This window comes from Pteropus vampyrus, unplaced genomic scaffold (assembly GCF_000151845.1).
Source record: "Pteropus vampyrus isolate Shadow unplaced genomic scaffold, Pvam_2.0 Scaffold16, whole genome shotgun sequence".
NCBI classification, from domain to species: domain Eukaryota; kingdom Metazoa; phylum Chordata; class Mammalia; order Chiroptera; family Pteropodidae; genus Pteropus; species Pteropus vampyrus.
The window spans coordinates 10,260,654-10,284,381 of NW_011888797.1; the positions used below are offsets into that span (position 1 = coordinate 10,260,654).

Sequence of the window (23,728 nt, forward strand, 5' to 3'; positions counted from 1 at the left end):
CCATATTAAGAAGCACCTGAAGTTGCTCTTCTCAGAAGCAGACAGCAGGAGGCAATGTAACCGGCAGGCATTTGAAGTCTGGCCCTCCTCCAGGGAAATCATCATCCAGAAAGCATCTAAAGAATGTTTGATTTTATCCTCTAAGTGGAAAAGACAGCAAAAACTATGACGAGTGCCAGTCCGTGGTTACAGCCAGGTCTGTCCTAGATTCCATTCTGTGTTTTGTCAAAACCTCTTATACCCACCTCTCCAAACGGACTCCCTGCCTACAACCCTTAAGTGGATTAAAAAAAAAAGTATTTCCTGCTCTGGTTTTGTTTTAGCTAACAATGGTTGAGGGCCCACTGAGAATGCTGCTGGAATGCTGCCAGGAATGCTGCTGATCTTTCAAGACCAGTTCATACTCCCCACTTCATTCTTTCACTCATTCATTCATTCAATGTACTAAAAGCCAGAGACTATGCCAGGTGTTTTACAGACATTAAATAATTCGATCTTCACAACAATGTTCTAGGACTACTATGATTCTCATGTTTCAAAGGAGAAAACTGAGGCTCAGAGAAGAAGCTGCTCAAGTACTGGTGAGTTCCTGGGAACAAGATTCTAACAGCTGTGACCTAGTCCCTGCCAAGAGGAAAAAAGGTTTTATGGCAAAAACAGAGCCTTGAGTGGCAACAGAGAACCTTCCTTCAGCACAAGGTCAGGCTGACCCGTGTGTGTGACATTAGGATCAATGAGGGGGGCCTCAGACCCCTCCCCTTCAATCCAGGACCAGGACTGGATTGAAGGGGAACATGGAGAAGGACAGGAAGTTAAGGAGGACAGCTTATAGTCTTCAGCCTTTGTCCCTCCTTGGTCTCAGGTGACACGAGGATCTGTCCCTCTTCCCCCATCCTGTAGTATCAGTCCCAACTCCAAGTTATCTGGCTCAGAAGGAAACCCACACAACCAAGCCCTCCTCCCCCTTCTGAATCACAGATGGGAAAACCGAGACCTCTTCCCACACCTCATCCTGCAAAGTTCAGGATGAAGATCAAGTTCTCCTGACTTCGATCTCGTGCCCTCTCCACACTTCCTCCCTGGAAATCTTTCCCAAGGAGCACTGACAACCTGCGGCAGGGGAGCAGGAAATGGGCCTTGGTGGTGGAAATGCACTTGGAACCCACCTGGGTTTGGCCCAGCCTGCCACTCACCAGCAGTGAGTCAGGAAGGTCACTCACTTGAGTCCTTATCTGTACAATGAGTACCGTAACGGCAGCCTCAGCGGGCTGCTGAGAGCTTCCGTGAATAATACAGACACACGAAGCGTCTGGAACACGGTGCGCGCTCAGTCAACTTTAAGCCCAACTAGTTGTCCCCAAAGAACTTGAGAAAGAACCCAGCGCCCCTCCCTTCATCCCTCCCCCACACAAAGGGCAGAATGAAAGAATATTAGAAAACAGGTACAGGTAAATATGGAATTCTGGGAGAGAAACGTTTCTTTCCATATTTGCCAGCTGTTTGATAACCCAGCCTGGACAAAGGGAAATCAATACTGTGGAGAACAAATGGGAAGGTTGTTGATTTGGGGTATCACTCACTATTTTCCCAGTGACCCCGAACTTGACCTTCCCCAGTCATTTGACCAACGGGCTTCTTCAAGAGACTCGGGTTTGTGGGTCTCCCAGGAAGGGCAAAGTAGGGCGGGGCTGGGGAAGGCAGATGGCTAGCACTTGGGGACCCTCCCCCTGGCCGCCCCACCACCCGGCGGCGCGGACTACAGCTCCCAACATGCCCCGCGCGCAGTACCTGCCCGCCTCCAGCCGCCGGGAACCGGGAGGATGCAGACGCCAGGGCCAGCGATGAGGATGGAGGCCCGGGAGGCTGTGCCGCCGGCGGGGGCGGGCGGCCGCGCTGCGGGCGGCTGGAGCAAGTGGGTGCGGCTCAACGTGGGGGGCACGGTGTTCCTGACCACCCGGCAGACGCTGTGCCGGGAGCAGAAGTCCTTCCTCAGCCGCCTGTGCCAGGGCGAAGAGCTGCAGTCGGACCGGGTGAGGCCCGCGGGGTGGGCAGTGTGGGGCTGGGGGTCCTCTGTTCGCTGGAGTCGGGCTGTACGGTCCGGCCCGCCTGCCAGGCTGGGAACTCGGCTGGTTTTATTTCTAAAGAGCCGGAGGCGGGAAGAACTGGCTAGAGGATGGGGGGAGGAGGAAGTGGATCCGAGAGTGAGGAATGTGCCCATCGCCTTGGCAACGGGACAACGCCAGGCCGCGGCCATTTGGAGCTTCTGAGTTCTCCCTGGGCTCCCACCCCAGGAGGCTGGTGAATTGAATCCTACTCTCCCCCGTCCTTTGGGGCGGTGGGGACAGACAGACACTTCGGGCCTTCGTCCTTCCCAAACGGGACCTCTCACTGGGAAAGGTGTGGCTGAGGCACCTTCTTCCTGCCCTTTGGGGTGTGGGTGGCCTCGGTGTGCAGGGAGCTGGGTGGAGAAGGCCTAGGGTGCCTCTTGAACTGAAAGAGGTGCCGGCCTGGCAGGTACCAGGTCTGGGGACCATCCCGGCTCTGCTGTAAACTGTTGGGTGGCCTTAGATGGGACCCTCCCCTGCTCCAGGCTCAGCCTCCTGTCTGTAACCAGAGGAGGCTGATCTGGAGATGACTTCCAAGACTCCCTCTCCCCCAGTTCCTTACCATCTGATGCTGTGACCTTGGGCAAGTCCCCTCCCCTCCTGAGTCTCCCTATTGTCTCTGTGGAGCTGAGTTGCTGCCCGCCCAGCCTCCCTGCGGGCTGAGGGCGTCGGAGGAAAGCGGCTCCTTTGCAAACCTGCAAACCTCCCCAGAATGACTGGGGATCTGGTGCAGACACTAGGGCTGGCTTCGGGGCCACAAGCTCTGAGAGAGACAGTCACGGAGCCCTCCTTTGGGTCAGGCGCTACTGAGACCCCACTGGATGCTTCCTGGATGCTCACAGTGACCCCTAGTTGTGGGGGAGAGGAGTCAGGCTCAGAGGAGAAATCACTGGCTTAAGATCACAGTCAGGAAAAAGCAGAGGCGGGATTTGAACTGAGGTGTATCTGACCCCAAGTCCTTTTTGCTCCATCATGCCACTTCATTCCAGAGAAGAACAAACTTTACGCTCGCTCTGTCTCTCCCATTGGAGGTTTTACCTGACCTGAATGAAGGGGTGGGCAGGGGAAGGCCTCGTTCTTCTCACAGTCTGTGCCCCTCCCCGCCATAGGATGAGACCGGGGCCTACCTCATCGACCGCGATCCCACCTACTTCGGGCCCATCCTGAACTTCCTCCGTCATGGCAAACTGGTGCTGGACAAGGACATGGCTGAGGAGGGTGAGTTGGTCCAGGAAGCTAGCCAGGCCCACATCCTAGCCCTGGCCTCTGCAGCCTGCCAGGCCTTCTGTGGGGGTCTAAAGCCATTTCTCCCAGCCAGGAGGGGCATCTGCTTTCCTCCGTGTTCCCTGCTTCTTCTTATCCATGACAGGGCTGAATCCCAAAGCCTCCGCCCAGGCTGAGCCTAGGGGCTCTGCCAAGCTGACCAGTCTGAGCTTTCACTGGGTACTGTTGGAGAGGTGACGGAAATACACAGGCAGAGGTTAGGGGAGCTAGAGAGACAGGCAGCCTCCATGTGGGCCGGGGTGTCCTTTTTCCTGGCCTCCTGGGAAACCAGGGGTGAACAGGGTGGAGCCGGGCAGGCTTTATCTGGCATCTCAGATGCCTGGTGAGGGCTTGCAGTCAGCAGGTAGGTGGAACAGGTGCCTCTTCCCCAAATCCGGCAGCCTCTGCAGCACAGTGCTGGTTGTGGGTGGAGGCAGGGAAGGAGGGAGCCTGTTCCCCAGGAAGCTTTGACCGTCCTAGGCCTGGGTGGCTAAGGCCCTATAGATGCCCACTTTGGGGCCCAGCAGATGGTGGGGAAACTATGCCTGGGGAGGGGGGATGGCATCTTGACAGAGCTCCAGCCAGGGGCAGGGCCTATAGTCAGTGCCAAGTCAACTCTTCACTGGGGCACAGGGTGTGGCTCTGGGTCAGTGAGCCCGGCCAGGCCAGCTTGGCTGTATCACTTCTTTCTGAGCCTCCACGTGTATGTAAAGTAGGGGTGGCGATCTACACCAAGGAGAGCGTATCTTGTGACAATAAATGTTATGAGTCCCGGCACTTATACTCTGTGGGTGTCTAGCATAGCCCATCCCTCCTCACTGTGGCCTATGGTCCCCCTAGTGGGTCCCCAGTGGGCCAGGACTTCAAAATCAGAGCCCACTATAGGAACCGGTTCAGCAGGGCCCACAGTTTCCCTGACAGCCCCTCCAGGGGCGCAGGTACCATGAGTGTGGCCCGAGCCCAGGAGCAGGTCCCTCTGGGAGGGGAGGTAAACATTCTAGCTGCGTCATCGCCAACACCCGTTTATAGATGTGGGGTTTCTCCATGTTCTGCCACTCAGACAGGGCTAGGGCCCCCATCCAGGAGGCCGGGGGCTCTGGGAAGAGACTTAGTAGCTGTGTGACCCTGCCTGAGAAAGGTGGATGCCTGCGTGCCAGCATCCGTGAAATGGGGTGACAGTAGCACCCACCTTGCTGCGCTGCTGTGAGGATAAAAGGAGCTAATAATACAAGTGCATCGCTTAGTGTGGTACCCAGCGCTGAGGACCAGTGATGCGCTGTTAGCTGTCTGTCACCTGCAGGGCTCCGTGAGGAGCACTCTGGCAGCAAGACTCACTGACTGCCTACCCTGTGTTAGGTGCTGTGTGAGCACTGGGGACAACAGAGTACTCAGACATGGACCCTGTCCCCAGGGAGCCCAGAGGCCTGTCATGGAAATGACCAGAGGGTCCCTGCTATGAAGGAGCTTAGGGAGTCCAAAGACCTGGGGCCGTTCCTCTTCACTGGACAGTTGACCCGTTTGGTCTCTAAGACTCAGTTTCCTTACAGGTATGGGGACAATAATGCCTGCTTCCCCTATGTCCCCAGGGCTTGTGACGAGCACAGGAATGTGGGAGTCGGGGACATGCACATGCACAAAGATTGTGCATTTACAGCGGGCTCTGAAGTCAGGAGCTTGAGTCTGAGTCCCAGCTCTGCCGCTTACTGGCTCTGGGGCCTTGGACAAACTGCTTTTGTTTCTGGCCCTCACTTTTCCCATTTGTTTAATGGGGGTGACGGAAGTACCTGTTTCTAGTTCTGAGAATTAACTGCGATAATGAATGGAACATGCCTAGCACATCGCCTGGCACTTGGCATGTGCTTCACAAATGGGAGCCTGTAATAGGGGTCAGCTAGGGCCCTTCTCCTGTGGCATTCTAGGGTCCCGTCCCAATGAGCCTGCTGCCTCTCGATAGCCCTGGAGCAGCCCCCAGACGAGTGCCCCTCGGTCACCAAGCTCAGCACAGCAGAGGTGTCGGGCCACTGAGCGGCAGCCTCTCGCTCCTTCCACAAAGAGTGTGGGATCCAAGGAAGGAAACGTTCCCTCTTGCGTGACCCCTGAACTCAGAGAGGCTGGTCACCCTCGTGTGACTGGAGCAGGAGGTGGGTTTGGAGGCGGAGGAGTCAGGGGAGGACAGGGCAGGGGGACCGCGGGAGTGACGTGGGGCGGCCCTGTCTGTGCCAGGGGTCCTGGAGGAAGCAGAGTTCTACAACATCGGCCCGCTGATCCGCATCATCAAAGACCGGATGGAGGAGAAGGACTACACTGTCACCCAGGTCAGGGAGCAGGGGAGCAGCAGGGCAGCACCCATGGCCAGAGCAGGGCGTGGCGGGGGGAGGCAGGAGAAAAGTTGGGAGAGGCGGAAAGGCGTTTTCAGCTGGGGGGGGGGGGGGGGCGCTGAGTTACCCTGTAAGGGGCGGGTGGTTGTCCAGCACCCTGACTGCCCAGCAAAGCCCCAGACTGGCAGATGGACACTGGTTCTGTCCCTGCCCTGAATCGTTCGCTGTGTGACCTCAGGCCAAGCATGCCCCTCTCTGGGTCTTGAGTTCCCCTTGTGGAATGCAGAGGCGCCAAGAAGTGCCCACCCTTCCCTTCCCCACAGGCAACATGGGGTCAGTGTGGAGGCGCAGGGGGCAATGCAGGATTGGTAAATTGTCCATTTCATGGGGTTATGTGGTCCCCTGGTGGGCGCAGCACAAGCTTGGACCCTGGGCCCCAGCGACCAGTCTGTAGGAGGAGCTGGAGAGATTCTCAGCCCTCCCTGGGGGAGACGAGGGGTGGGGGTGGTGGGGGACAGATAGTGAGGTACCATCTCCCAGCCCCAGGGTGAAGCGGGGACACTCTACGTCTCCTGGAGGGCCCGCCTCATTAGTGACCCAGAATGTCCCCCAAACCCTTCCTTTCCCTCTTGTATCATCTGTGCTCCAATTCTGGCTCTGCCACTCTTTAGCTGGGTGACCTTGGGCAAGTAACTGACCCTCTCTGAGCCTCCACGAAAATCCCATAACTCATAGAATGTCTGGAAGGAGTGAGATCATGAAGGCCGCGTGCCCGGCACGTGGTCGGCACTCAGAACATGGCTCTCGTCTTCCCGCCCTGCCTGCGCCCCTCCTTCTCTCCTTCTCGGGGTATATGGTGAAGGGGGAGAGAAGAGGCTGGTGGGAGGCAGGTGCTCAGCTTCCTCCTGGGCGGCCGCCGTTCCCACTGGTGCCCTCCACGGTGCCCCTCTGCCTGCAGGTCCCCCCCAAGCACGTGTACCGCGTGCTGCAGTGCCAGGAGGAAGAGCTCACGCAGATGGTCTCCACCATGTCTGACGGCTGGCGCTTTGAGCAGGTAAGCGGGGACCTCCCAGCCTCTGGGCAAACACGATTAGGAAAGGCCGCACTGGCAGCAGACTGGCCGAGCTGGAGCGAGGACGGAAGCCCCGTGTGCTGCAGGGCAGCTCTGAGCATCCTCCTCGGTGGGAGTCCTCACAGCATCTCGGTCGTGGTCTACACTGTAGTATGAACGAGTCTCTGGCCCCCGAGTGACAGCTCAGGCGCAGGTAGTCGAGATCCACATAGGTGAGTGAGTGGAGTCCACCTCGGGTCAGTACCTCCTACAAGAATTCCATAGGCCCAGCTTCCAGGGTCCCCACAAGGGACATGCCCAGCTACGGGCATTGCCACATTAAGAGGACGCCCAAAGCAGTGACTTCCCCTGAGGAATTTAGAGTGACCTCGGTTCCTCCCAGTCCAGGTGCAGTTCCCCGCTCAGGAGGAGTGTTGGTCGTAAGTGGTATTGCCTCAGTGGCACAGCTGACGTCCCACCTGACAGGTTTCCGGGGGGAAAGGGGCCAGTGAGTTAACCCCAAGTCAGATTTGCCCCTAGAGAAGGAGGCGGCTTTGGCTAGCCCTCTCTCCACTCCCACCCGCGCTCCCTCACACGTGGAGGTCGAAGAAGGGAGGACACCGGTCTCCCTAGGATGGCCGGGCGGGTGGAGGAAGGAGCCCCGACCAGGAGCCAGAGACCTGACTCCCATCTAGGCCTCACCAGGGACGTGCCGTGTGAATTCTCTTTGGGCCTGTTTTCTAGTCTGTGATGCAGGACTGTCGTGAAGATAGAAGGACCACTGATAAAGTTCCTAGCCCAGGGCAGGACTCTGGACATTGGAACGAGCTGGCATCATGCAAATAATTAGCAGTATTTAAGTCCGTAGGACCCCAGAGAGGCCTCGGAGTCCCGGATTCTAACTCCTGTTCCGTTCTTCCTGGTTGTGGGACTTCCGGCAGGTCACCACCTCTCCAGGCCTCATCTGCCATAGTGGCTGATGTTTTTATCTGCCTGCTGGGTGAGGGTCCCTGAGGGCTGAGTGAGACCTGTCATATCAGCCATAGGGGCCCTGTGGGTGTGGTTATTCTAAGGACTTCAGGACAAAGGTAGGGCTGCCTGTGAGAGCAATTCATGGGTTCTCAGAGGGTGAGCCAGCAGGTCAGGTGCCACTGGTCATTTGCCTGTGGCCTGAGGAGTGGGTGACCTGCCTACGTCTGCTTCCAGGAGTGAACTGAATGTTTTGGGGGGCTCCGTCATGTCAGCCTGGTTCAGCCAGGGCTGCTTCGGCCACATTTGGGACAGAAGGCGACAGGCCGCCCATTCCAGGCCTCCTGCTTTTAGGAAGCGGCCTCTGGGTCTGGGCTGCGGGCGGGGGTGGCAAGAGGAGCAGCAGTGACCCTGTCACCTTCCTGCGGGGACCGGGCCCAGCCAGGCCAGGTGGGGAGGCCGCTCGGGGAATCCTACCAGGGGCGCAGGGGTGGGAGGGGGAGAAGCCTGACTTTCGACCCAGAGATGTCCCCTGGAAACCCAGAGGTGAGCCGGGGCAGAACAGCCAGATCGGGACACAAGTGGATATCCTGACAAGTGCCGATGTCCACCTCCTCCCTCCCCACTGCCCGCCCCCCCACACCCGGACCTGTCCTTTCTCCCCGTGTGCCACCCCTCCAGCTGGTGAACATCGGCTCCTCCTACAACTACGGCAGCGAGGACCAGGCCGAGTTCCTGTGCGTGGTGTCCAAGGAGCTCCACAGCTCTCCGCATGGGCTGAGCTCCGAGTCCAGCCGCAAAACCAAGGTGAGCCCCCCGACCTCAGCCTGCCCGCTTTTCCTCCCTCCCCGCCGCCCAGCCATCCCTGCTTCGTCTTTCTCCCTCCTGCTGTGCATGCATAACTCCTGGTCACAGCCAACGCCATCCATCCCATGCCACCCATGGTCCTGTGTGCTCACGCCGGTTACCCAGGTCCAGGCTGGGGGAGCAGTGAGATGGGACCATCCCGAGGGCATGGCGAGAGGGACTTAGACGCCATTTGAATGGTGGTCACACCACAGAGCAGCACGGCACAAGGGGAGGGCACTGGATTAGGGGTCTGGGCCACACTCGGTGTGACCTTGGACAAATCCCGTCCCCTTGGGAATTTTGTTCTCTGTGAGAAGTGAGTGGGGTGGACCACGTCCTTTCTGGTGCTGTCAACCCTGGAATTCCTGGGATCCGAAGGGCCAGTTTTTCCCCGGGGGCGGATAAATGGCCCCAGCAGGCCTGGGCCAGGGCGGGGAAGCCGGATCTGTTCATCCTGCCGCTTTCCCAGGCCTCCTCTTCCGGTGCTCTGCGGGAGAGGGGTCAGGAGCCCTGTGGGGTCCAGCTCCGTGTCTCCACGCTGGCCTTTGAGGCAGCATCAGCTGGCTGTGGGGAGGGGGCTGAGAGGAGGTCCTGCCGCCTGGACGCACAGCCGTTCAGAAGCCTTAAGGGCATTCGATAGGGCCAGTGGGACAGGCCGCAAGCCAGGCCGGGAAGGGAGACCATCCCTCTGGGGCCTGTCCCTGTGCACTGGAGACATGGGAACTCCGGCTTCCAGTCTGTCCGCCCGCCTCCCTGTCCTTTGACTTCCTCTGCCCACACACCCCCAGCAGGGCCAGTGCCCGGCACTGCCTTGCAAGGGTGGAGAGTGAGCCTGCTGCTTCTGCCTCTCTGGACCAAAGCCTCGGGACCTGGGTGCCAGAGCCTGTTGTTGGCATCCCAGACCTGGGTGGTGTCTTTCCTGAACCTCTCTGGCCTTATTTCGACTCTCGTCAGCCCTCTTGAAATGAGGCCTTCCCAGGCGCCTCTCAGGGGACCCCAGCCACACGCCCACCCCGATCCTCTTTCACCCCTCACCCAGGCTGCTTCATACGGCAGCAGCCAGGCTGACCAGAGAGCACCCAGCGAGGCCCATCCTGCTGGTTTCTCCAGCCCCTTCCCCGGCTTCCCAGGAGACTGGACAAGGTGCCCCAGCTTCTCTGGCTGTAGCCCCCCCCTCTCCCGGAGGTCCCCCTTCATCTAGCCCACCCGCCCACCCCGAGCTGGGGCCCATGGGAAGAGCCGCCCACAGGCCCCCTCGTTAGTTCTCCACTCTTTCTTCCCTGGGTCTGCCGGCTGGTCCACAGAGCGCGGAGGAGCAGCTGGAGGAGGAGCAGCAGCAGGAGGAGGAGGAGGTGGAGGTGGAACAGGTGCAGGTGGAGGCAGATACACAGGAGACAGGTGCAGCCACCCCCCAAGGAGAATGATTGCTAACACGAGCCGGAGCCTCCCGCCCGCTCCCTGCTGGAGCCAGCCGCAGAACCCGGGGGGCCGGGGGCCGCGGGGGGTGGGCCGCCAGGGTTAGCTCCGCCGCCTGCCTGGCGCCTCACCTGCATAACCATCCCTTCTCTCACTTTCTCTTTGCAGCCCAGTCACCTCAGGATCCCGCTAACCTTTTCCCCCTCCCACCACCGCCGCTTCCTCCTCCGCTTCCCACTGGAGGTCCTGCCTCATCTTCATCCACCTCCTCTTCCTCCTGGATCTCATCTGCACCCTGCCTCTTCCCTCTCTGCCCCTGTCCGGGTTTCCTCTCTGCCTGCTCACACCTCCATCCCGGGGCCGCCCTGGTCCCCGCCTCCCGCGCCCTCTACCGAGGCGCCCCGGCCTTGCATCTCAGAGCATCCTGCCTGCCACCTCCTGCACCCCTTCTGGCAGCTCCTGCCTCCTGGCCTGGGGAAGAGGGGTGCGGCTGCACCTGCTCTGGGCCCGCCAACCCCGCCGGGCATCTCTGAGGCCGGGCCACCCCACCCTGGCGGCGCCTCACCTCCTCGCCTCCTCCTCACGTTTCCTCCTTGCAGGTTCCTGCCCGCACCCCCTCAGACCTGAGGCTGCGCTTGCAGTGAGGGCCTCTTCCCGGCCCCTCGCCCGCCCCCAGAGCTGCCATCCCTGGTTTGTAGCTTGGCGGAGCTGGAGGGAGGGGCGGAAGCCAGGAGGGTGCTCGTCTCTTGTTCCTTGGACTTGGGCCAGACTTTCGGCTGATTTTCCTCGCCTCCCCAACTTCTCAGCCTATCTGAGCCTTTTGGGTACGAGGCTCTGAGAGAAGAAAGGGGGCAGAAACTCTCCCACCTGCCCATCGGCGCCAGGGCCAGGCTGGGAAGGAGAAAAGGGGAGTGGGCCGGGTGCCTTGGCCCCCCCCCTGCACGTAGGAGCTCCTGCATCACAGCCTCGTGGCGCTGGGTTCTGTCCCTGCGGGGTGGGAAGGACAGGCCACACCTCGGATTCCCCCAGCCTGTGAGGAGAGGGGTCCGCCAGAACTGGCCAAGCATCGGGGTGTGGCAGAAAAAGTCCTGGCCAGGTGCTCACAAGCCCCGACTCGATCTTGTTATGTGACCTTGGGCAAGTTAACTGTCCCTTTCTAAAATGTAAGTTGTCTCTCAAATGGGAACAGGTAGCTGCTCTCTGTGACCTGCCTCTCTTGGCCTTGATTCCCCTGCCAGAGTCTTGGCAGAACCCGGCCTCCTAGGCAGCCACCACCCAACCCAGGATGGGGCACGGGGCTCCCGAGCAGGCGAGCTGGGGCCCCTTCCTGCTCCCCCTCCTCCTGGGCTCTGAATCTACCTTCTCTGGGCCTCAGCCCCCCTCCCTCCTCCCAGAAGGGACCCTGTGACTCACCTACCTCTTTCTCTCTCCCTGTCTCCCCCACCCCGCCCTCCCTCCATTTCGATCTCCTCTCTGCCCTCTCCTGGCCCCACATCACCCCCTCCCTGCCGGCCCCACCCCTCTCATCCCCCTCCCTGTGTTCTGACCACTCCCCCCCTCTTCCTCCTGCCCCTTCTCTTATTTTCTAGCTGTTACAAGCCAGAGGCACCCGGATGTGAGGCCCCAGATCACCTCCAGGGACTTGGGGTTCCGATCTGAAGTCCTTTATTTTTGTACCATGGGGTGGGCCCCCGGCTCAAGGTGGAGGAAGCACTCTCCCCGCTGCCACCTCTGTCTACACCTGCGGGGCTGTGACCTCCCCCTGCCTCCGGGGTGGGCCCTGGGACCCCTGGGCGGAGCCGCCTGCCTGTGGTCAAAGTGCAGCGCTGTCCAGCTGTGTCTCCCAGGTCCCCGCGTCCCCTCCCCCGAGCCCCCTAGCTGCATGGCAGATACAGGCTCCCCTGGCCCAGTCACATCACCTCCTTGAGCCTTAGTCTCCCTGTCTGTCAAATGGGTTCACTCTTCCCCTTCACCTACCTCACAGGGTTGTTGTGAGGTTGCATCTAAGAGGAGCAGAACCCCAGAAAGCCTTCCCTCAGGGAGCGTGTAAGTGCCAGACTTGGGCGGCCCCCCCTCACCCTTCTTTCAAGGGGGAAGGACCTGCTTAGCCCCAGATAAGATTCAGGTGTTGGTAGGGGGGGAAGGGGTGCGGCTGGCCCCGTCGGACGGAGATGTGGATGACTGGGCCTTCACCTGACTGCTCCCACCCCTGTCTGTACTGCTGGGGACAGAGTGCCCCGGCCAGGAGTGGCTCAGCAGGAGCAGTGGGGCCATTCAGGAACTGGCGATGAGGGAAAGGGGGGACACTCCCTCCTCTGCCCAGGGCCCCCCTGCGTTTATGACTTGACTCCCCGGCTGGGTACTTCTCAGCTGCGTCTGATCCCACCGTGTAATAAAATCTGAAGAAACAACCGGCCTGGCCGCCTCCTTCTCTTTGGACGACTTTTGGGGACAAGGGCTAAACTCAAGATGAGGTGAACCAGGGGTCCCCAACCCCCAGGCTGCAGACTGGTACTGTCTGTGGCCTGTTAGGAGCCAGGCTGCACAGCAGGAGGTTTGCAGCAGGCGAGCGAGCGAAGCTTCCTCTGTATCTGCAGCCGCTGCCCAGCGCCAGCATCACCGCCTCAGCTCTGCCTCAGATCATCAGGCATTAGATTCTCATAGGAACACCCGTCCCTGGTGCCAAAAAGGTTGGAGACCACTGGTAGGTGACCCAAAGGTAATGGGGCTTCTTCCTAATGCCCAGTGACCCTGCCCTGTTGTCACACCTGCGTGTGTAAGGGGAGGGAGGTCATGGCTTTATCCTCTGCCAGTGGCCAGTCACCGAGGGCTCCTCTCTGGCTTTGCTGGGGGAATTCTGGCAAGTGCCTGCCTCAGGTTCCTCATCTATAAACTGAAGGGTTGGACCAGATGACTTCCAAAGATCAGGCCTGAGAGTTATGTGGGTCCCATCCTGTCTCCAGGCAGCCCTGGGCCAGCGGGGGGTGCTAAGGTGGCAGGGGGTTGGGCTCCAGGAGACCAGGTCCTCAAGCCTGGCTCCTTGTCCTCCCACCTCCCAGCCTCACCCTTCTCCGCTGTTCAGACGGTGCTCTGCTTGCTGGCTTCACTCTGCGCTGCCCAAGGCCACCTCTGCTCCATCCTGACACCCAAGACGCCCCCTCTGCTTCCTGTTAAAGACACCTCTTGGTCACCTCCACCTGTCCCTGTTACTCCACACTCCGCCCCAAGCCCAGGAAATGTAAACACTGAAATGCCCACTTGACCTCTCCATGTCCCCTGAACCTGGGCTTCTCTTTCCTACCCAGCCAGGTCCCCACCCCTCCTGGCAAGTTCCCTCCCCTCCCTCATCCTGCTGAGTGTACGCCTTGCTTAACTCAAGGCTGCTGGGGGGCCAACCCTGTAAAGCAGTGATCCCCCAGGCATCCCCAGGGCCAGCCGAGGCTCCTCCATCCACTCAGTGACCTGGGGGCCTCACCACCTCCCCTGGGGTCACTCTGATAAAGCTGACCTCATACTTTGTGTCCAACTCTTGCAAAAGAGTCACCAGGAGGCTTGTTAAAGATTACCCACCCCCACCCCCCAGTGCTAAGACTAGAGTAGGCCCATGATTTGCATTTCAGCAAAGCATCCAATGCAGTGTTCTGCATCCCCCCTGAGAGCCCCAAGGGCCTGCTGGGGTAGGAATGCTCTAACATGGCACCCCCACCCCGAAGGAGTCACCCACAGCGTCTGTTCCACCTGCTGTTTCCTCTCTCCCTCAGACAGGACCCCGAAGGTGACCGTGTTCCCTGGCCGCTCTCCCCTCTGCCCAAGGCCCCCTCATCTGCCTGTGGACATGTAGCAGCTCCCTGTCTTTGAAACCCCTTCCTCCTCTCCCAGCTAGGCTTCGTGAAAGGCGTGTCTACACTTGACTCTGCCCTTCCTCACCTCTATCACTGTGCCCAGGAGGCACCAGTGACCCAGGGCCTGGCCCCGTGGCCCTCCCTGACCACCTTCGCTCAGGCCATGGCCTTGGTTGCCCCCTCTCAGTTCCCCTCCAGCCTGTTACTTGGCCCCTGACCACTGTGTCTCTGTCCCCTCTCCCTCCTCAGTCTCCCCCCTGTCACCTTCCATGGGTGGTGGCTCTAAAATCCCTCCAAACCTCTCTCAAGCTCCACCTGCTTCTTGGACACCACCTTCCTAGAGGCACCCCAAGTTCATGACAACATCCCACAGCCTTGCCCTTCCCAGGTGCCCCAGGTCAGGCAGGAGGTTCTCCACTGGCCAGCCGCTCAGGCCAGATCCCTGGTGTACTTGTCCCTCACCCCACCTCATCCACTGAGGCGCCTGGTGGATAATCAGGGTCCTTCAATCCTATGCACATAGCCCCTGCCCCGCGTGGTCCAGGCCCCATCCTCTGCTGCCTGGAGTTCTGCAGCGACCTCACCGACCTCCCTGCCTCCCATCCGCTCCACACTGGTGGTTCTAAAATGTGAATCCACTTGTGTGCCACTCCGCTGCTCTCGAGCCTTCCGCGGCCCCCCAGGACACCCAAGTTACGTCCTTAGCTCAACTCCAGGCTCTTTGTGGTCTGATCTCAGTTCTCCCTCCTCCTCCAATTCCTCGTTAGTCCTCCCCCACTCACCCTCTGTTTAAATAAAAACAGCTTACCGTTCCCTAATACACCAGGCTCTTTCGGGACGCTATACCTTTGCACATGCTGTTCTCCCGCCTGGAAAGCCCTTCCCTGCCTTGGCCACCTTGGACCCCAAAGCCCCTTCACACTCCTGAAGTCAGGAGCCAAGTTCTGTGCACCTCTGTGACCCCAGTACAGCCCTTAGCACACAGTAGGAAACTGTGAGATGCACTCTGAATAAATGACTCAGAGAATCCAGAGGTAGTGTCATGTGACAGGGCAGTGGGACACTGGGAGCCAGGAGGCAGGGCTTCTGCAGCAGGCTCCACTCCTAAGCCCCGGTGTGAGCGGTGTGACCGTGAGAATGGCCGCCCCTCGCTGAGTCTGCTCTCTTCCAAGGTTCCCGAACGACCCCGTCGCTTGCCTCATCCCTCACCCTGACCCGAGGGTCACCAAACCATTTCCTTCCCGGCGTAGCCCCTGGGACCTGGACAGCTGCCCTGGAGGCTTCCCGGGCCTCCACTGCCCCTACCTGGGTTTAGGGCGCTTGCGAACAGGCTGAGGTCAGTGCCTGGGGCCCCATTCAATCCCCAGAGCTAGGTCTCAGACAAGATGGCTTTATTCCACAAGGGAGCTGAGCTCACCTCCAGGCAAGAGTGGGCAATGGAGGCCGGCGGTCGGGGGACGGGGGCATGAGGACCCTGGACCCAGAGCACCCCTGCCCTTTGGCTCATGGTGGCAGCTGGCCCTCTTGGCTGTCTCCAACCCCTTCAGGTTAGGCTGGGGGCTTCATGGGCTGGAATCTGCCCCCTGGAGAGGGTGCTGCCCAAGCAGCCTCTGCACTGGGAGTGGGGAGGGGGCTCAGACACCCCTACTGGGACCTGGAGGCCGTATTCTCGATGCTGAACCATTCTCCCCACAAAGTCAGCAGTGGAGGAAGGGGAAGGAGGAGAGAGAATCAGGAGGGGACAGGCTGGATGTGAAGCCACCAGCTGGGGCTGGGGGCCACCCCCGGCCCTCCAGGGAAGTCTCGACCCCCAGCTGAGGGCCCTTTTCCCTCCTTGTGCCCTCTCTGGGGCAAAGTCACAAAGTAGCCAGGGAGACGGGAAGCCACCTCCTGCCTCCGCAGGGCCTTCCTGCCCCGGGATCCTCGCTCCCCCTCCTGAGGGGTGCCCCGGGCACTCCTGAGTCCAGGAGGTGGGCCCCAGCTCCTCAGGTCAGCACCTGCCGGATCCAGCCAATCACGCCTGTGATGCGGGTGTAGACACCAAAGAAGTTGGGCCGGCCACAGCCCAGGCCCCAGCTGACCAGTCCTGCCAGGAACCAGCGGCCACTGGGCTCCCTACACACCAGCGGACCACCTGAGTCGCCCTGAAAGGGGGAGAGGAGGGACAGAGTCGCATTGGGGTAAGGGTACATCCATCCCAAGCGAGGCTCCTGGCTGCCAGGAGTTTCCTGAATGACAGCAAGAGAGTCACATTGCCTTTTGAAGCCTCTGCTTCCCCTGCGACTTGGCCTGGCCTCCAGCAGGTCCTGGCTGTCATGGAACTGGGGATGTATGTCCCCATGCCCCCCACCCACCTCTGACTCCTTCTGTGGGTGCCTTCTAGTCCTCTCTACTACGTCACCTTGGGCAAAGTGCCTCATGGTGGACAAGGAGCAGAAGTGGGTTTGAGCCTCAGATCTGCCCACCACAGGTCTCTTCTGATTGGTGGCCTGCAACCTGGGGCAAGTCTCTCGATCTTCCCTAGCCTCGGTTTTATCATCTGTAAACTGGGGACACCATCCCCGCCTTGCTGGGAGCCCGTGAGCTTTCAGCAAGCTGAGTGAGCAGAAGGCCAGGCCCTGGGTGACGTGAGCGTCACCCTCTTCCCTCCTCTCGCCTGGCCCTGCAGGGGTCACCTGGCAGGCATCCTTCTTGCCCTTGCGGTAGCCGGCACACAGCATGCGGGGTGTCACTTGGTAGCGATAGGCCTCGCTGCACAGGTCCTGGGGGATCAGTTGCACGTCCACCTTCTGCAGGCCATTGCTGGTGGGGCCTGCCCGGTGGGGCCGAGGGCAGAGGGCAGAGGTGAGAAGATCTGAGGTGCCTGGCAGAAGCCCCCACTCTTCCTTCTCTTATTCCTCTTGCATCTCGGGGGACCCCTTCATCTCTCCTGTCCTGCCCATTGTTCTGGCTCCTCCTCTGAGTGGTTCCTGGGACAGAGCCCTACCCAAAGCCTGTCTGGACTAGTGTCTCTCCCTCCTCCTGCTTGGGGCCTCCTGACCCCTCCCCTCTGCTCTGTGACAGCCCCAGGGGATTTTTCCAGAGCACAATCAGATGCCTCCATTACCTCCCTAAAACTAGAAACTATCTCCCCACTGTCCAGCCCAGGGCTTCCCCAGGAGGGCTGCCGCAGAACCCGCAGGGAGCCTCAGTATGCACTGCGCCTGGGCCCACCCGGAGATGCTTTGCTCGCCTGGGGTGGGGCCAGGGCATCGGTGTTTCTCTCAAAGCCCGCAGGTGGTTCCAAAGCGCAGGTCAGAGAAGAACCCCGGCTCGAGAGCCTTCGGTGGCCCAAGAGGACCTGTCTGTCCTGCCCGCCAATCATCAGCCAGATCCATTTGCCCCAGGCTTCCCGCTGGGGCTGGGTTGCCACCTGTCTCTTACTGGGAACGCCTTTCCTTTCTCACCAGGCCTCTGCCAGCTCATCCTTTGAGCCTCCGCTTAGCCTGCCCCACCCCGGAAGCCTCCTTGACCCGCCTGCCCAGGCACCTCCTCTGGGCTGCCTGTACCTGCCCGGCCAGCTCAGCTCTTAGCACGGTCTGTCTCCCCCGAGAATGTTCTCTTTTCAACTTTTTATCCTCTTAACCCAGCTCCGCGGCTTACGAATAGTAGACGCTCAAAATACGTTGTTGAACGAGCGAGTGAACCATCCTTGCTTTATCACTGTTCTCTGTCATCCTCACAGACAAGTCACTTCACCTGAGCCACGGCTGCCCCGTTTATAAATGCTCTCTGCAGTCCCGCCCGCCTCCAGATTATCAACCACACGTGTTTAAAGCCGCCGCCACGTAGGGTGCAGGGCATGGCTGTAGTCCTGTATCCACGGAGCTGAGGGGGGTGGCATTTAGGGGTGGCCAGCGCCAGTCAGTTTAGGAAGGAAGGGGAGAAAGTCCTAGTTTCTGAGACACAGGAGCAGGAACAGCAGGGGCTCTGGGGTCAGGTGGTCTGGGTTCTAGTCTCTGCTCCAATCCTCTCTGGCTATGTGACTTTAAGCAACTACTAAATGTCTCTGAGCCTTAGTTTCCCCATCCACAAAATGGGGCCATAATACTCACCCCCTAGGGTTAGTGGGTGGATTAAATGAAATCATGTTCCCTTAAAATCCAACCTTAATTAAGAGCCTCTCTCCCCAACCCCCCTACACACACATACCCTCCTAACCCCCACTGTCCAAGGAGCTTGCTTGTGGGCCGCGGGGTCCCTGGCCTGCCCCTTCGTCCCACACATAACCTCCAAGATAACCTTCCGTGACTTAGGTCCTCCTTAAATGCCCTTGGGGGAAGGAGGGAAGCTCCAGGAGGGCAGGAGCCCACCGGGAGTAAAAGACTGTTTTCTTCTGTGAAATCCAACCCAACCTAATCCCCCGGCCAGCAGGCCTCAAGAGTGGAGCGCAGGATCCCCTTGCCCCGCCCCACCCAGGCTAGATGTTGGGGAGACCCACCGCACCCATCTTCCCTCCCCGCAGCCTGCTCACCGCCCTCGCGCAGGGCGCCCCAGCCTGTGATCCAGCAGCGCAGGCCCGGCTCGAAGAGGTGGGAGCGCGTGGGCAGGCAGACCGGGCGCACGGCGGCCGAGCGCACCACGGGGTGGTCCAGCTGCAGCAAGGCCACGTCGTAGTCGTGGCTGTCCTCCTCGTGGTACGGGTGCAGGAACAGGCGGCTCACCTTGAAGGACACCTCGCCCGGCCAACGCGAGCTCTGCCACACCTTACCGAGGAAGACCGTCCACAGTGCCGCGGAGGCCATGCTGGGGGCGGGGAGGGTGTCCTGCTCAGCGGCTGCCTCACCCCTGCCGGACCTTAGGATAGCCAGCCGCCCCACCTGCGACACCGTGCCCGGCGGCCATCGCCTCCCTCCTCTGGAAGGCTGGTAGCCGGTGGGTGGTACGGTGTCCAGCGTCTGCCCTGGAGCCCACCTGCCTGGGTTCCAGCCCCAGCTTCATCCTTTCCTGGACAGGTGAGCACTTCTCTACCCCTCAGTCTCCTTATCTGTGAGATGGGAATAGCATCTCCTACTCCAACGTTCATGGGAGGATGCAGGAAGACTGTGCACTTAAAACAATTAGCACAGTGCCGGGCACCTGACAAGTATTTCTCTCTTATCTGCACACTTTACAGATGGGGCTGCTGTGAACTCGCTGAGACATGTCAGTCCCCCCGAGGGAGGGGGAGGGGCAGGGGCAGAGCTGAGTGTGGAGGATTGGCCGAGACTGGGCTTCAAAGCCCCCTGAATGTCACCTCAGGGCTTTCTTTCCCTTACAGGCCGAGCTGGAGTGACAGAGAGCGAGGTGGCCAGACCACACTCAGAAAGAGCCCCCGGGCACCTGGGCAGAGGATGCATAAGGGAGGTGGACTCTGGGCTGCCGGGCTGACCGGGCGTGATGGCGGCAGTGTGGACGGGCCGCATCTGAGGATTTGTCTGGAGAAATGAGAGGACTTGATGTCTGGTTCTGACTGTAAGAACGAGGGGATGCCTTGGTGGCTCCAAGCCTTTGGCTGGGGACCGTAGACCCAGGACAGAGGAGGCGGTGTGGGTAAAGGAGAGCAGGCTGGTTGCGCTGGGGGTGGGGTCTGGGGGCCCAGAGTAGGGGGCTGGAGTGGAGAGGGGGCCCACTACCATGCAGGTGAGGAAGATGTCTGTGAGGCTGGGCGAGATGTCCCCTCTTGGAGGCACACCTGGAGGAGGAAGATGATGGCCTATGACCAGGCCAGGCAGTTCTGCCCCCTGCCGTACCCCTAGTGTCCAGCGCAGCCTCTGATCCATTCAACAAATATTGCTGAGTGGATGAATGAGTGAGTGAATCACTGACCCACCTTGAAACAAGATACCAAAAGCAGAGCACAGAGAGGTTGAGCAACCTGTCCAGGGCCACAGAGTATGTTCATGGTGGAGCCAGGACTGACCCCAAGTGTGGGAACAGCCAGTCTGGGCGGCTCCTCACCATCCTTCCCTCCGTCTGCTTAGAGCTCAGAGACAACACCGCTCCCCGCCACGGCCTCCTACACCGTCTCTAACAGTCTTCGTCCCCACGCCCTCCCTCTCACCTGTCCTCCTGGAAGCAGTGGGCTGCCGTGATCACCCAGCGGTCAGCGATGAGGGCGCCCCCACAGATGTGTCGGCCCCGGACCTGGAGGCTGGCCTGCCATGGCCACTCACCCTCCGAAGACATGGCCCCGCCCACAATACGGCCAGAGGGGCCTTGGAGGCCACAGTCTGGGGGTGAGGGAAGAGGGCAGGGGGTGGACAGAGGTGGAGGGGCAGGTGGAGGGCAGTGAGACACAGAGACACAGAAGGGGAGGGACAGAGGGAGAGCGAGGGAAGGAAGTGGAAGGGAAGAATGAAGGAGAGGAGGAGGGAGAAAGGCAGGCGGGGTCCAGACAAGGGGGCGAAGGAAGGGTAGAGAGACGGACGGACAAATGGTGAGCTTTCCCTCCAGCTTCGTGGCGCGGGCACCACCTCCCTCCCTCCTAGGCGTGGTGGGGCCCCCAGCAGCGGGGCAGGGCGGGCTCACCACAGTGCTGCTCGTCCGAGCCATCTGGGCAGTCGGGCTGCCCGTCACACTGCGGGTTGGGCTTCCTCACGCAGCTGCGGTCCGCACACTGGAAGGTGAACGTCCCACAGGGCACCCCTGGGATAGAGGGGGTGAGGGCAGGGCATGGGGGTGGGTCCCTGAGCCTGGGGGAGCCTTTAAACAAGGCCCATGGAAGATGGAGGCTGGAAGAGGCCCGGAGGTGACTGGTAAAGGGTCTCCTGATCATAACGAAGGGTCTCTTGAGGCCCCTTCCGTGTCTCCTCAAGTTGGCGATGCCCCTTCCCCACCCCGCAGCCCCCTCAGACTGTGCTGCTGAGAGCAAGGCTGTGTCTCCCCTCTCGGACGGGATCTTCTGACTGTAGGGTCATAGCTTCCCCCTCCTGAGGCTCCTGACCATAGGGTCATGCCTCCCCGCTCCCAGGTGTGGTACCTGAAGGCAGAACTGTGCCTCCACTTTCTGATTAGCCTTGTAAGAGCAGGGCTCTGCCCCTCCCATCAGACTAAGGCTCCTCACTTAGCCTGGCAGCCCTCCAGGCCCTGACCCCACCTGGCTGCCCACCTGCTCCACACCGTCTTTACCCTGAGGAGCTTCCCGCTCCCGGTCTTCTCCTGGTCCCCTTTCCTCCCACCTATTTAAATGTTATCTCTCTTCAAGGCCCAGTTCAAAGCCTGCCTCCTCTAGGGAGCTTTTGCTGCCTAATCTCCCCGCCCTCCAGTCTTTCCATGCTACCGGACATAATGTTCAGAAGGCTTTGGGCAGAGAGAGTCACCCATCATGTCTTCTTCCTAACAGATAATCTCCAGAAGGCAGGGACCACATCTCTGGCATCTTCGATTCCCACCTCCTTCCTCTGCCTTGCATATCCTTTGCCTAGACTGCAAGTGTTGGCTGGTTGGTCAGTTGCATGGATGGATGGATGGATGGATGGATGGACACAGGTAGGAGGTTGGGCACACCAACAAATGAGTTGATTGATGGCCCAGTAGGGAGACTGACAAACAGCTAAAATGATGGATAACTGAGTAGTTGTAAAGACCAGTGGATGAACAGGTAGTTAGAGAGATCAGTGGATGGGTGCTTGCATACATGTCTTCATAGATGCATGGATGGAGGATAGAACAATGAGCACACAGACAGGTAGTTGGGTAAACCAATGGGTGAGTAGATTGACGGTTCAGTGGATAGGGAGATAGGTGGTTGGACAGGCCAATGGATGGACAACTGAGTGGATGTAACACTCAAGTTGTGGTTGGAGAGACCAGAAAATGGATGGATGGATGGATGGATGGATGGATGGATGGATGGATGGATGCACAGATGGACATATAGGTGTACATACAGATAAGTTGGTAAATATTTGGACAAGAGGGCAGAAACCTTTGCTGAAGAAGCATGCAGAAGGGCCGGGCTGTCTGGCTGAGACCTATTCTTTGGTTTCTCTGAGATTCCTGGTCATACCCCACCCTACCTTCCTGGCACTGCTCCTCGTCACTTCCATTGAGACAGTCAGGCTGTCCATCACAGATCCTGGACAGTGAGACGCAGGTGCTGTCCTCTTGGCACTGGAATGTGGCTCTGCAAACTGTGTGGGGACACAGAGAGGGGGTAGGTAGGAGGGAGCCAGCAAACCAGGGCTTGGACTTTGAGATGTCTGTAGAATATGTATTGCATATCACAGTCACAAATCTCTTTCTCAGCTACTTTACACCTGAGTTTCACAGCAACCTGGCGAGATACCCTGTTTCACTGATGGAAACAGAAATGAAGTGACTTGTCCAAGGTCAGTGGGCTCAGCTATAACTTGAAGCCAGATGTTCCGGTTCCAAACATCAGGCACCTTCCCCAGCACCCAGGCACGATCATCCCAGCAGGCTCGTCTCCCTTCCCTCCTGCTTCTCTCCCCACATATTCAAAACTTTGATGAGATGGGGAGGGGAGAGGTCTGGGGAGATCAGACCAGAACAGGCTGCCCCGATGGTGACTCTGGGGGCCAGGAGCCAGGATTCAGAGAAGAGGTATTATTTCAAGGAAGTCTTGGCTTGGGGACCACCAGGACCCTGAGCTCCTTCTGCGGGGCTGGGCGGTGGTGAGCACAACTCCAGTAAGGGTTGGCAACTCCAGTCTGAACCGCTCGAGGACCCATTCAAGGGCGGGAGAGAGGGTTCTCTCCTGGCCACCAGGGCTTGCCTGCCCCTGCTTCCCAGCCCTTTCCTTCCTGGCTCTGCTGCCATCTGCCCTGTTCCTTCTTGGATGGCCGGTTGGGACAGAGTGGGAGTTATGGTCTGGTGGAGAGAAGCCCTGAGCTGGGGGTCAGGAAACCGGGTCTTAGCTTGTCCCTGCCACTGCCCCATGGGGTGGCCCTGGGGCTTCCATCTTGCCATCTCAGCACAGAAAGAGACTCCCACTTCCTGGGAACCGCATGTAGGGGGGGGTCTACTCAGCGGGGCGGGCAGGCTCTGAGAAGGTGGGGAGAGAGGAAGGGCGGGCAGGTGGGCTGCTCACCGCAGTTTCTCTCGTCCAGGCCATTGGGGCAGTCCTTGACCCCATCACAGGTGGGCACACAGAGTCCGTTCACAGAGCAGAGGAACTCTCCAGGACAAGCTGGGGGGGGGGGGGGGGAGGGGGAGCCATTAGGATATGTGTCATCGTGAAAACACAAGTAGATGCGGCACCTGTGTGCTACACGTGTATGTATCCACATGTACACACGCTTGTGTCCATGGTCCAGGTGGACATCCATGTCCAGGCACATGTACATAGCACACACACAGGTAGGCATGAATGTGTGTACCTAGCGAACGCATGTGACTGCCTCACACGTGTGGACACTCGCAAAGCTGCATGCCCTTGTAAACACACGCACACACGTTCACACACGCATGCACACGCGCACATACACGCACTCTCTTTGTCCAGCCTCTTGGTGCTTCCGGGGATGGCAGAGGCCCGGGGAGGCGGTGGGGCTGGGGGGCTGTGGGGGCGCCTTGCCTGCAGCCAGCCCGTACTCACGATCTGACTGGTTGTACACGCTGTAGTGCACCTGCACGCCAGGCCCGGTCAGGGAGATCTGAGAGGTGAAGTTGATGGTGATGCTGGCGGTGGCCATGATGGGGATCCTCTCGGCATAGGGCTGCAGGGTGCGCAGGCCACACAGCCTAGGTGTGACCAGAGACAGACTCAGGACCACAGAGGCCTGTCCAAGGGGAGGGACAGCCCGGGCCCCGGTACAGATAGAGCAAGGACAGAGACGAGGAGGGAGCCACATCGCCACCCCTATCTCCTTTGCTTTGATTTCTCCCTTGGGTGACCGCTCACCCCCCGAGTCATCTTCTAGAAAGCAGCCT

General features: G+C 59.7%; 2 protein-coding genes across 15 annotated transcripts in view; one reads left to right on the forward strand and one right to left on the reverse strand.

Annotated features, from left to right (window-relative positions):
• Positions 1-1,794: 1,794 nt before the first annotated feature.
• Positions 1,795-12,383, forward strand: KCTD17 (potassium channel tetramerization domain containing 17). Of its 14 annotated transcripts, XM_011387474.2 has the most exons (9): positions 1,795-2,030; positions 3,215-3,323; positions 5,592-5,683; positions 6,645-6,740; positions 8,388-8,513; positions 9,860-9,953; positions 10,140-10,214; positions 10,571-10,661; positions 11,561-11,959. In XM_011387474.2, exons 1-9 carry the CDS (start codon positions 1,821-1,823, stop codon positions 11,628-11,630), a joined length of 963 nt encoding a protein of 320 aa, XP_011385776.1. In that variant the 5' UTR covers positions 1,795-1,820; the 3' UTR covers positions 11,631-11,959. The 14 variants fall into 14 exon arrangements, 13 of the variants coding, with proteins under 13 accessions (XP_011385776.1, XP_011385752.1, XP_023383179.1 ...); XM_011387450.2 differs by lacking the exon at positions 10,140-10,214; XM_023527411.1 differs by having other exon boundaries at positions 10,571-11,737.
• Positions 12,384-14,950: 2,567 nt separating this feature from the next.
• Positions 14,951-23,728, reverse strand: part of TMPRSS6 (transmembrane protease, serine 6) — a 35,990-nt gene continuing 27,212 nt past the window's right edge. The window contains exons 11-18 of the mRNA XM_011354440.2: positions 23,394-23,539; positions 22,887-22,985; positions 21,853-21,966; positions 20,363-20,479; positions 19,896-20,064; positions 18,327-18,598; positions 16,489-16,625; positions 14,951-15,957 (exon numbers count right to left, since the gene is read on the reverse strand). Of these exons, the coding sequence (XP_011352742.1) occupies positions 15,799-15,957; positions 16,489-16,625; positions 18,327-18,598; positions 19,896-20,064; positions 20,363-20,479; positions 21,853-21,966; positions 22,887-22,985; positions 23,394-23,539 (1,213 nt within the window). The 3' untranslated portion in view covers positions 14,951-15,798. The remainder of the gene's footprint in view (positions 15,958-16,488; positions 16,626-18,326; positions 18,599-19,895; positions 20,065-20,362; positions 20,480-21,852; positions 21,967-22,886; positions 22,986-23,393; positions 23,540-23,728) is intronic.

Excerpts from the sequence above, each read along its gene's own strand:
- KCTD17 (XM_023527410.1), top strand. The coding sequence starts at position 1,821 with ATGCAGACGCCAGGGCCAGCGATGAGGATGGAGGCCCGGGAGGCTGTG. Across the intron at positions 5,684-6,644 it reads AGGACTACACTGTCACCCAG|GTCCCCCCCAAGCACGTGTA; the intron begins GTCAGGGAGCAG and ends CTCTGCCTGCAG. Across the intron at positions 8,514-10,139 it reads AGTCCAGCCGCAAAACCAAG|CCCAGTCACCTCAGGATCCC; the intron begins GTGAGCCCCCCG and ends TTCTCTTTGCAG.